Source organism: Molothrus ater, chromosome 30, assembly GCF_012460135.2.
Source record: "Molothrus ater isolate BHLD 08-10-18 breed brown headed cowbird chromosome 30, BPBGC_Mater_1.1, whole genome shotgun sequence".
NCBI lineage: Eukaryota > Metazoa > Chordata > Aves > Passeriformes > Icteridae > Molothrus > Molothrus ater.
In genome coordinates, this window is record NC_050507.2 from 716,684 (window position 1) to 728,867 (window position 12,184).

Consider the following 12,184-nt stretch of genomic DNA (forward strand, 5'->3'; position numbering starts at 1 on the left):
ATGAAAGTTTTTAATTGTATGAAATCTCGTGACTCTGAGTCCATCCTGGGTGGACAGTGAGCCAAGAGCCAGTGAGCCATCTTGGGCATAGCCCTGGCCAGGCTCTTGTGCTGCCCAGAGGGGATCCTGCAGAGGCCTTTTGAGTAATAAATTCCTACTTTATTCTTCATCTAGCTCTGTTCCCAGGCATCTCCTCCATGGGGCTGTGACGAGCGGGGCTCCCCGTGCCTCTGCCCGTGCCGTTCTCACCTGGTGCCCCTGTTTTCTCCCCGCAGAGCTGACCTGCCCGGGGTGCAACATCTCTAAAGAAGCTGCTGCAGGATGAAAAGATGGCAGCGCGGCTGCTCGCACCACCAGGCCCCGAGAGTTTTAAACCCTTCACTCCGGAGTCCCTGGCCAACATCGAGAAACACATCGCGGAGCTGAAGAAGAAGCAGCGCTCCAAGCAGGACAGCAGCCACCGGGACGACGATGAAGACAGCAAACCAAAACCAAACAGTGACCTTGAGGCGGGCAAGAATTTGCCTTTCATCTACGGGGACATCCCCAAAGGGCTGGTTGCTGTGCCACTGGAGGACTTTGACCCTTATTATATGACCCAGAAAGTGAGTCTGCAAGGAAGGAGTTGCTAAAGCGCCTTTTTTTCCTTGGGAGCTTACAGGTTTGGGTGTGGTTTGAACAGAAGATAAAGGAAGGGAGTCTTGGATGGGGATGGTTTGGTTGGTTTGTTTTCCTATATGTTTTTCTGTGGGGTTTAATAGAGGTGATATGATTGCCTCTATCACATCAGTCTTTAAGGGTGGAGTTAGGAGAGCAAGCTCTGGAAACTAAAAATAGTTCAAGTAGTGCTAATGTGCCAATTTTAACCATCAGGGCAATAAGAAGAATTTAATTGAGAGGTAAGAGTAAAGGTTTCAGTGTGTATTTCATCACTTACATGGAATTCAGTCTGAAGTTGATGGTTATGAAGCACTGGGTCACCGAATCATGGCAAAAAAGGAGACTAATTAACTCACTTTCATCTTAATTTTTATTTGTCTAAGGTGATGTGGCAGGAAGCATTTATGGGTGCTGAGGTGTTCGAAGAAATGGTGTCATGAGGGAGTGGTGGACAAACTCTGCTGGGGATGAAGGGGAGAGATCTGCTGGTGATGGAATGAGGAACACGGTCACTGATTTTATTCTAAGGCAAAACCGAAGTTCTTTAGTGTTTAATTTCATTGCTTTCTTTGATAGGAGTCTAATTGAGGCAGCTGAGGCAGTCACCATCTCAGCTGAGGCTCAGCTGTGCCTCTGGGGGAGCTGCAGGTTGAGCTGTGTGGGTGATGTGGCTGTTCAGGACTCAGAATTGGCTGCGTGTGCAGTCTGTGTCATGGGTGACCAGTGAGTCTGGTCAGAGTTCTTGTTGGGACAGACGTTTGTGCCACGCTCAGAAGGGACTCTGAGGCTGGCAGGGCATCGTTCACGTGAAATCAGCTGAATGTGGGGAGTGATGAGTGTAACTCACCCTTCTTTACTGTGTTCACGCTGATTAATTTAATTAATTAATCAGTCAATTAATCCTTGTGTCCAGAGTGCTGAGGGCAGGTTCTGAGCCAGAGCAGGGCTGTGAAATTTGGGGATCTGTGTCCTGCATGGTGGTGCCCAGCTGATGTGCTCCTCCAGGAGATGCACTACCAGGAGCTGCTGTGGGAAGAGGGCAGCTTAGGCTCCAAAATTTGCCCTGAACCAGGACAAATATCCTCAGGAATACTCTTTTATTTATTAAACAAATATTTTCTCTTTATTCAACCAATCTGGCTCTGATGAGAGCAGGTCATGGAATTGCAGGACTGGGGTTGGGAGGGACCTTAAAGCCCATCCAGTGCCGCCCCTGCCAGGCACAGGGAGCACCTTCCCCTGTCCCAGGCTGCCCCAAGCCCTGCCCAGCCTGGCCCTGGGCACTGCCAGGGATCCAGGGGCACCCACGGCTGCTCTGGGCACCTGTGCCCACCCTCCCCACCCTCACAAGAGAACTCCCAAGGCCTCTCAACCCCCTTTTTCCCACATCAGAGGTGTTGGGAAATGTCTGTGATCCCACTGCCAGGGTGCTGCAGCCTCTCTGTGTCTGTGAGGTGGAGGGGTGGTGGCAGTGGGAGAATTGGGCTGATTTGTGTTTTTTTCTGGCTGAAGGAGGGGGCAGTGCTCCCTGATTCTCAACGTTCCACCCCAAAAGGAGGCTCAGGGAACCCCCTTATCCCTCCTGCTGCATCCGTCTCCCTCCGCCTTTGCCTCCCAACACGAGGCTATTAATAACCCTTTCATTTTGAGAGGAAGAAATGAGCTGCATTCCCCCTCTGGAGGCATCTGTCACATCTCTGGGAGCGCCGTGTGGAATCCTTGGCGGGCTGAGATGCAGGGAAGGTTCTGGAGATGGGACCAGAGCCCTCCCAGCCCTGCTGACCTCGAGCAGGGTCTGGCTCTCCCCACACACCCTGAATCCTCTGCTCCCTGAATCCTCTGCTCCCTGAATCCTCTGCTCCCTGAGTCCTCTGCTCCCTGAGTCCTCTGCTCCCTGAATCCTCTGCTCCCTGAATCCTCTGCTCCCTGAGTCCTCTGCTCCCTGAATCCTCTGCTCCCTGAATCCTGTGCTCCCTGAATCCTGTGCTCCCTGAATCCTCTGCTCTCTGAATCCTCTGCTTTCTGAATCCTCTGCTCCCTGAATCCTGTGCTCCCTGAATCCTCTGCTCCCTGAATCCTGTGCTCCCTGAATCCTCTGCTCCCTGAGTCCTCTGCTCCCTGAATCCTGTGCTCCCTGAGTCCTGTGCTCCCTGAATCCTGTGCTCCCTGAATCCTGTGCTCCCTGAGTCCTCTGCTCCCTGAATCCTCTGCTCCCTGAATCCTCTGCTCCCTGAATCCTGTGCTCCCTGAATCCTCTGCTCCCTGAATCCTCTGCTCCCTGAATCCTCTGCTCCCTGAGTCCTCTGCTCCCTGAATCCTCTGCTCCCTGAATCCTCTGCTCCCTGAGTCCTGTGCTCCCTGAATCCTCTGCTCCCTGAATCCTCTCCTCCCTGAGTCCTCTGCTCCCTGAGTCCTCTGCTCCCTGAATCCTCTGCTCCCTGAATCCTCTGCTCCCTGAATCCTCTGCTCCCTGAATCCTCTGCTCCCTGAATCCTCTTCTCCCTGAATCCTCTGCTCCCTGAGTCCTCTGCTCCCTGAATCCTCTGCTCCCTGAATCCTCTGCTCCCTGAGTCCTCTGCTCCCTGAATCCTCTCCTCCCTGAGTCCTCTGCTCCCTGAGTCCTCTGCTCCCTGAATCCTCTGCTCCCTGAATCCTGTGCTCCCTGAGTCCTGTGCTCCTTGAATCCTCTGCTCCCTGAATCCTGTGCTCCCTGAATCCTGTGCTCCCTGAATCCTCTGCTCCCTGAATCCTCTGCTCCCTGAATCCTCTGCTCCCTGAATCCTCTGCTCCCTGAATCCTCTGCTCCCTGAGTCCTCTGCTCCCTTCCTGTCGTGTCCACCTCAGCGTGGCCTTGCCTTAGTGCTCCTTGCTGCTTCCAATAGTCAGTGACTTTCCACAAAGAATTTTTTTTTTTAAGGCCATTAAAAAAGGCCCTTCTCTGAATCATCAGGAATTACGAATCTGCTTGAATCATGGGAAGTTTTCCAAGATTTTTTTCTTCCCCCCCCCCCCCGCCCTTCTCCAGAAGGTTTTGCATCACAGGTCTTTGCTTTTGCAGCGTGCACAGGGACAAATCAGCTGGTTGCTTTTCCCTGCAGGAGGACACGGTGATCTTGGTTTGTCTAAGGAAACTGAAACTGCATTTTAACAGAGCAGCTGAACCTCCCAGCACCTGTAAAGTGATATTTAAAGGAGAAACAGTGTGACCTGGAAACACAAGCGTGGCACAGGGAGGCACAAGCCCTGGGTTTGTGGCCCAGCAATGGTTTTGTCCAAGGTGCTGCTCTTTTCTCTGCTCAGGTTTGCAGTATGGGAGTCACAGAATCCCGGGATCCCTGACGTTGGAAAAGACCTCCAGGATCTTGTTCCCAGCTCTGGACACATTCTAGCCCCCGAGTGTCATGAAGTGAGGGGTAAATCATGACTCTGAGGAGGATCTGGAATCCCTTTGCTCACAGGCAGCGGGTCTGGGAGCTGCTTTAGCTCCCTTTTGTCTCTGTGTAAGGACCAGAAAGAATTTTTTCATGATTTCTTGTTTTACAACTTGTAATGGCTTTCCAGTTCGTGGGTAGGAGCAATAGTTACCCATTTTTATTATGGAAACCCAAACCATTTCAATTCATATATCCAAAAGGCAGCTACATGAATTTCCTCGTTCACACGTGCAAACAAAATTCAGGAAAAACCCCGTGTGAGCAGCCCCAGCCTTGGGAGCAGAGCAGCCTCATGGCCTTGAATCCTTCAGTGCTTATCAAGGCATCAGGGCCATCTTCCTTTTCCATTCCTACAGCCAGGATTTCCATTTTGGAAGTTTCTCCATCCTCTACACCTCTCTTTCCTTGTGATCCATTCATGGCCCAGCCCATCCCTGCTCAACACCTCCTCACCCTGTTCTGGACGTGGCCTTTGCCAGGCTGGAATTCTCCATTTCCAGCTCCCTCGAGTTCCATCCCTGCTGCAGAATGAGCTGAGGGTTCTCCTTGGCTTCTGCAAAGGCTGCAGTGATGAGGCAGCAGAAGGCCCCTGGATGTTCTGTGAGCTGAGGGGCTGTGGATAAGCTTAGGTGGATGGATTTCAGTGGGAAAAGGAGGGGTGTCCACACACACACACACAGGTGAGGGCTGAGGCTGGGCTGGGATGCCCGAGGTCACCTACGGCTGCCACAGGAGCACCTGAGGATCCCTCCAGAGCCTTCGTGCCAAGGGAGTGACTTGCAGCTTTGTCAAGTCACATGCCAGGTTTGGAAACGGGCCCCGTGGGTCCAGAATGTCACCTTGGCCCCAGGAAAATCGCAGGGATGTGAGGGCCCAGCTGCAGGAGGCACGGCTGGCTCTGGAATGTGCCTCAGGAGCCTTGGCCCGTGTGCCTGCAGGGAGAGCTGGTGACTCTGCAAGGTCACGGCACCACTCCTGGGTTTGCATTTCAGTGAAGTCACCAAAACAGAGGAGAGAGTCAGGAGCATCCCAAAAACCAGAGTTTTACTCTTATTTCCAGCGTCTCATTGCCTTTCCCAGGTCCTGAGTGCTTTAATGGTGTTTTTTCTTCCACTCTGTCTCTCCAATTGGCTTCAGAGGAGCAGGAAAAGTGAGTGTGGAAGGGAAAGAGTGAAGAAAGGAGATTGGATTCCGTGGCAGGCAGGGAGTGTTCTGCAGCCCTGTCCAGGTGTTGGAGGGAAGGCAGAGTGGGATGGAGCTGTTGGTGCTCCAGGCATGCAGAGCTGGGATCAGGGAGTGCCAAGTGTGGAATCTGTTCCCACCTCCTCAGTAACTGCAGCCCACTCCTGATGGGGGAAAGGGTGGAGAATTGTTTCTGGCCAGGAGGTGGAGAGTGGATTTCCTTGCACGGGCAGACTGTGGGGTCCTTAAAACTTAAAAATCAGGAGCTCCCTCCAGCAGCTCCCCATCCTGCCAGGGCTGGGGCAGCTCTGCAGGTGAGGTCTCACCTGAGCAGGGCAGAGGGGCTCAGCCCAGCCCTGGGGGTTCCTGGGGCACCTCAAACCCTTCTCCCCAGGGCTGTTCTCAGGACTGATCGTGTCTGTAATTCTTCAGCCTCCAGGGTTTGCTGTAATTTCCTTTTCCAGCAGCCCCAGTGGCTCGCTCAGGGTGTCACCAGGAAGTCGCTGCTCATCGTGTCGCTGCTGCAGGAGTGTGCTCCCATATGTTCTGAGGCTGTTCCTGAAGCTGTTTGCTTCTGAGATCTCCTGCCCACTCCCCCTCGCTCCTCAGCCATTACAGAGCTGCTCAGTGGCAAACCTGCAGGAAGCAGGAATGTTTTAAATCTTGCTGGAGCTGGAATGATTCTTGCCGTCCCCCAGTTGGTTCTGTTGCTCTCCCAAGCACAGTCATCGCTTTGCAGATTGATTTTTATGAAACCTTCTTTTTATGAAGAAGGTTTTGGTGAGTCCTGAGGAACTTGATGGAAACTAAAGAGGATGGAGTTTTTTCACAGTTCTAACAACAAAGGGAGGCTTTGGGGAGTCCAACCAGACAAAACCATCTCTAAAACTGACTGCAAAATACCTTTTTCCAGGTATCACCTTCCTCTGAGTTTTGAGCTTTGCTTCAGCACATCTTAAAAGCTCTTAAGGATGTTCTTGGCCCGGATCCAGAAAATGTTTTAAGAGCTTGCAGCCATTTTGAAATGGAGTTTTAATATGTCAGCAGCAGAATGGAAAACTGGGAGAGGGTTTAAATTGCCAAACACTTCTTGGCTTTTGGGCTTTTCCTTCTATTGACAAGAGCAAGTGGAGATTTACTCAGGATTTTATGTGGTACACAGGGGAATGGTGGATCTCAGAAGTGTCGTAATCCATGAGCAGATTGGAATTCTGACACCTCACTGTGCTGAAAGGCCCAGGGATGATGGCCTTTGCAGGCAGGAACAATTCCAACAGGTTTTGTGGTCTAAAAGGAGAAATCTGGGCAGAGCACAGGGAGAAAACAAGGAACTGCCTTGGGTGCAGTCGCATAACAGGTGAGGGAAGAACGTGGAGTTCACGTTTGATAGGCAATGGGATGGAAACTTAAATTTCTTCATGGAAAGGGTGGTCAGGCATTGGAAGGGGCTGCCAAGGGAGGTTTGGAGTCCCCATCCCTGAGATTTCCAAGGAGTGATTGGACTCTCAGCACTCTGGGGGGTTTGGGAAGGTCCTGTCTTCTTCCAGCTCCCCTTGCCCCATGTAATGTCCAGCATGGTCCTGCTGGGTGGTTCATTGCTCAAAGGGCGTGGGAGAGCTGGGAGATCCTTCCTGAAGAGATTTAAAAAGGAAGGGGATGCGGGTCCTGGAAAGTTTGTGGTGTCAGGGGCGGGGGCAGAGCTGATTCCTAGAATTGGGTGTCCCCTGAGCACTCTGTAATGGCAATTCTGCAAAACTTTGGGCCTTTTAGGGGCTTTGTCCATGCCAAGGTGATCTGGTCATTAATTCTTGGTGCTGCAATTTAAGAGCTGTCCAGGGCTGTCTTTAAAGTGCTTTTGGTGGGGATGCATTAGTGGTTCTGCTAACAAACCTTCCTCTCTCTGTGCTGAACCACAATCTGATTTTGATTTCCTTTGCAAATAATTTACTGCTCAGTGGTCTAATTGAACCAAACGAGCTCAAACACATTGTTCCATTGACGAGGAACATGACAAATTTCCTAGGAGTGAGCCTCCTGGGGAAGCCTGTGCTGGCAGAGAGCCCTGGTGGATTCCCTGGGGTTGGGCTCTGAGCTCAGGGCTGTGCCAGATGGGGGTTGCAGACAGGAGTGAGTCCAGCTGTGCTTTGGGGCCGTCCTGGGGAGGATAAAAACGGGATAGATGGGGCCAGGGAAGGGGCTTTGACTTCCCCCTGGTTGGGATGGTGTGGGAAGCACCCACAGACCCAGTTTGCCCCTGATGCTCCTGGTGCTGCTCTCTGCAGGGAGATGGACCAGCAGAATTCTGCCCCGTGCCCACATGGATCATTGCACAGGTTCTGAGTGCAGAAATGGGCCTGAAATTCATTCCACAGGTTCTGAATGAAGAAATGGACCTGAAATTCCTTCCACAGGTTCTGAATGGAAAAATGGACCTGAAATTCCTTCCACAGGCTCTGAATGGACAAATGGGCCTGAAATTCCTTCCACAGGCTCTGAATGGAGACATGAACCTGAAATTCCTGAAATTCCTTCCACAGGTTCTGAATGGAGACATGAACCTGAAATTCCTTCCACAGGCTCTGAATGGAGACATGAACCTGAAATTCCTTCCACAGGTTCTGAATGAAGAAATGGACCTCACATTTTCATTAGCTCTGTAGGGAAAAGCAGTGAGGTTGCTGTGCTGGGGATGGTGGGTGACCTGTAGACTCTGCCCCCACATTTTGGTCCTCTTTGCCTGTCAGTCTGTCTTTCCAGGGATTTGTAACAGCAGGATTTGTTGTGGTTGTTTGGGAAGTGTGGCAATTCGCTTGTGGGGAGTTTTGAATAAGTTTGAGACAAGACCTCTGAGTTGTTTCAGTGATGCAGTTTATTTTCTTATTTTTTGCATAAGTGAGAAGGGTGAGCCCAGCTCCCGTTGTTACAGCAGAATTCAGGAAGTCACAAGACCCTTAGTTACAAGACCTTTTAAAGGGTTATTAACCAATGAAACACTGCTAGCAAAGATATTTATTTCTATTTTTGACCCAGTCCTTAAATATTTCATTTTATAGAGCCATACTGCAGTGTAAACTTTCCTAGCCAATCATGTTATAACACACAAACCTATAGTGCTGTATTCTAAACTCCTTCTTTACCTCTGTAACTACTTCTATTTTTTCCTACATCCAAAATTCTGAAACTTCAAACTTTCCTTTCCTTAGCTTAACATGTCTCTACTTTAAACCCACACTCTCCCCTCTAACACTTCCGTTTAAAGGCCTTTTCCAAGGTCTCGGATCAAATCTCGTGTTTAATTTTAAATCTCAGCTTACAAGCCCCAAATTCTAAGAGCTCTTTGCATTTCAGATTCCAGCAGGAGGGAGGCAGGGGCTGTGCCAGATCCGCTCCTGAGGCTCTGGGGAGCTGGGTTCCCATCCTTAGGAAGGAATAGTGGGGAATAATGGGAGAGCAGAGAGGGGCTTGGGTGGGAGGTTTGGCTTCTGCCCCGCCTGGGGTCTCACATCAAATGGATTTTTGGAGTAGAATTACCCCTGGTGTCCTGGTGGGTGATGCCTGTGATGTTCAGGTGTGTTGTACCCTAATGGGAGCGTCATAAAGGAGATTATTTTAAAAAACCCAACAGAAAATGCTATTTTTTTACCCTGGAATTCTGTCTACTTGGTACAATTCCTGCTATGATTTTCCTGCATTAACTCTCTCTCTTTCTCTCTCTTTCTTTTTTTCTCTGCAGACCTTTGTAGTACTAAACAGAGGGAAAACACTCTTCCGATTTAGTGCCACACCTGCCTTGTACATTTTAAGTCCTTTTAATCTGTTTAGAAGAATAGCTATTAAAATTTTGATACATTCATATCCTTTTTACCACTGAATTACCTTTGTGGATTTGTTGAAATTCTCTTAGCTGTTGTCTTTTGCTAATCTTTTCCATTTGTTGAAAATCTCTTGTTGTTTGCTCAGTTCAAATATAAATGCCTCAGAATATGCAAAAAATCCACATTTTTACTGGAGGTAAAAGCAGTTCTTTAGCCACATCCAATGAAGGGAAATTCTCCTTTATTTTCCCTGTTCACACACGTGGATGAGTTTTGGAACAGATGTAACTCAAGGTTGTGCTGCACGTGAAGGAGAGTTAGGCTTTAGAAGCTACTGAAATGGTTAAATTGAATTAAACTACAATGAAATAAATGCTAGAATGTTACATAGGAATAAATAGAGTGATTATCTGGAGAACAAACCACAGCCACCTTGTCTGTAATCAGACACTGCCTCATTTCTCGCTCTTTTGGCATCTCTCAAGCATCCTCCTAATGGCAGAGCTCTTCCAAGAGTGCCCCATTGCAGAGCTTTGGAAGCACCACCTGATGGTGTTCTTAGGAGAAAGACAATGCACTTTATTGACTTCTGAGCTGCTTCACCCTCTTTATTTATTTATTTTTAGAAAATGGATCTAAAATGGAATCACATCCACGTGGTTCAGAGGCTTCTGGAATCTCCCTTCCTGTATCTCAGATGGAGGAAAAGCTTTTCCATCTTGTCAGAGTTGACCTGGGAATGTTTTCCTTGGCTCTGAGTGGTTTCTGGTGGCCTTTCCTCCCCCTGGATGTGCAGCTGAGGGATGAATTTCTGTCAGGCTGAGCCTGAGCTGCTGCTGGAGCCTCTGGGGTCTGCTTGGGTCTCCTGAAACAATTTTGGAAGTCAAATACCTGGATTTGACCACCCTGCTCCTAATTCAGGAGTTACTGAATAGATGGATTTGGGGGCAAGGTTTCCTTTAGGCCTCTGGGTTGAGTTGCTGAGGCAGCGCAGAAAATATTAACATTGATTTATATAAAACTAATTTTAAAAGTATATTAAATTTATATAACCCAGAAGATTCGCCGAATGGTGACACAAAATGCTATTTATGTAGTCATATATATTATATAGTATATATAGTTATATAGTTATCATATATAGTTATATGGTTATATATATATACATAAATATAACTATATATGTATATATAATTATGTAGTATATATGTTATGTAGTATATATATAGTAGATAGAATATATAAAAATATACTGTATATATTTATATTTACATTGTGTATATAGTTTATATTTATATAGTATATAAATATTGTATATAATACAGTCTATACAGCATATAGTGTCTATGTTATATAGTATATAAATAGTATATATTATAGAATATATAAAAATACACTGTATATATTTATATTTACATTGTATATAGTTTATATTTATATTTATATGGTATATTAATATTGTATATAATACAGTCTATATAGCATATAGTATATGTTATATAGCATATAAATAGTATATATAATACAGTATAAAAAATATATAGCATATAGTTATAAATAGTATATAGTGTAGAAATGTTATCTATAATACAGTGTATATAGTATATAGATATTCTATGTAATACAATACATTAAAATAAAATATAAATAAAAATATATAAATATAAATATAATATAATATAATTAAAATATAAATAATCTTATTTCCCAGTACTGCTGGGAAATATTAGCAGCCCACAGGGAATAGCCTGGAAATGTTGGATTTTCCTCCAGTCAGTGACCTCTGGGGAATTGAGGGGGTTTAAAGAGTCCCTGTGTGTCCCTTTGCTCCTTGACTCTGTCCCACAGTATTTAGCATGATCATTATGTGCACTATTTTGACCAACTGTGTATTCATGACTTTTAGTAACCCGCCAGAATGGTCAAAGAATGTGGAGTAAGTAGAAATTGTTGCATTTAATTACCAAATATGTGTTTGTAAGAACCTCCCAAAATGCTGAGTTTGTTCCTTTGAGGACCCTGTTCCTCCCCGTGCTTTTTTTTTTTTTTTTTTTTGCATGTTCCCCATGTTTTGGGGTTTTTCCCCTTCTTTGTGTTTTTTGTGGGTCTTTTTATTTTTGGTTTGGTTTGTTTTTTGGATTTTTGGGGAGTTTTTTGGGGTTTTTTTGGGTTTTTTCTGTGGGGTTTTTTTTTGAGTTTTTTTTTTTTTGTTTGTTTTGTTTTGATTTGGTTTTTTGTGTTTTTTGTGGGTCTTTTTGGTTTGGTTTGTTTTTTGGATTTTTGGGGGGTTTTTTGGGTTTTTTCTGTGGGTTTTTTTTTTTGAGGTTTTTTTTTTGTTTGTTTGTTTGTTTTGTTTTGATTTGGTTTTTTGTGTGTTTTGTGGTTTGGTTTTTTTTTTTTCCCTTCATCTTTTGGCGCCTTTTATTTAAACCAAAGTCTTTACAATTCACCTTTTTTTTTTTTTTTTTTCCCCCTTACTAAAATGACATTTTCCTCCTCCCAGGTACACATTCACCGGGATTTATACGTTTGAATCACTCGTGAAAATCATTGCCAGAGGTTTCTGTATAGATGGCTTCACCTTCCTGAGGGATCCCTGGAACTGGCTGGATTTCAGCGTCATCATGATGGCGTAAGTTGTGTTTTTCCAGGGATTTCTGTGCCTGGGAGGGAGCGAGGCCTTAGCAAAAGAGTAGGTTTATAAAGGAAAAAAAAAAAAAAAAATCAAGGAAAACTTCAGTGAACCCCCTTGATTTTTTAGCCTGGTGGGATTTCAGCTTTAAACTGCAGCAGCACGGAGTTAGTGGGGTTGGTACTGCAAATAAAAAATAGGATTTTCTGTAAATTGCCTTGATTAATACAAGATTTCAGGTGGTTCATGCACCCGAGGGCCAGATCAGCATAGGAACCAAATATCTTCAAATTCCAGTCCCTACCTCTCCTTCCTTGGGCTGTGACTGGAGGCTGGACTGTGATTAACCCGTTAATCACCTGCTAATAATGCATTATTAACCCCTTTCCCATGAAGCTGCAGTGTCAGAAAGGAGACATTTGATTTTCCTTCCTCGTTTTTCTTCTCTTGGGCTGGATTGG

The 12,184-nt window shown here is 46.5% G+C and overlaps 1 protein-coding gene across 2 annotated transcripts in view; it reads left to right on the top strand.

Annotated features, from left to right (window-relative positions):
* Positions 1-280: 280 nt before the first annotated feature.
* The window catches only part of SCN8A (sodium voltage-gated channel alpha subunit 8), a 47,814-nt gene continuing 35,910 nt past the window's right edge, over positions 281-12,184 (top strand). For both annotated transcript variants that reach the window (XM_036399923.2, XM_036399924.2), the window contains exons 1-4: positions 281-605; positions 9,010-9,128; positions 10,938-11,027; positions 11,595-11,723. In XM_036399923.2, the coding sequence (XP_036255816.1) occupies positions 330-605; positions 9,010-9,128; positions 10,938-11,027; positions 11,595-11,723 (614 nt within the window). In that variant the 5' untranslated portion in view covers positions 281-329. The remainder of the gene's footprint in view (positions 606-9,009; positions 9,129-10,937; positions 11,028-11,594; positions 11,724-12,184) is intronic.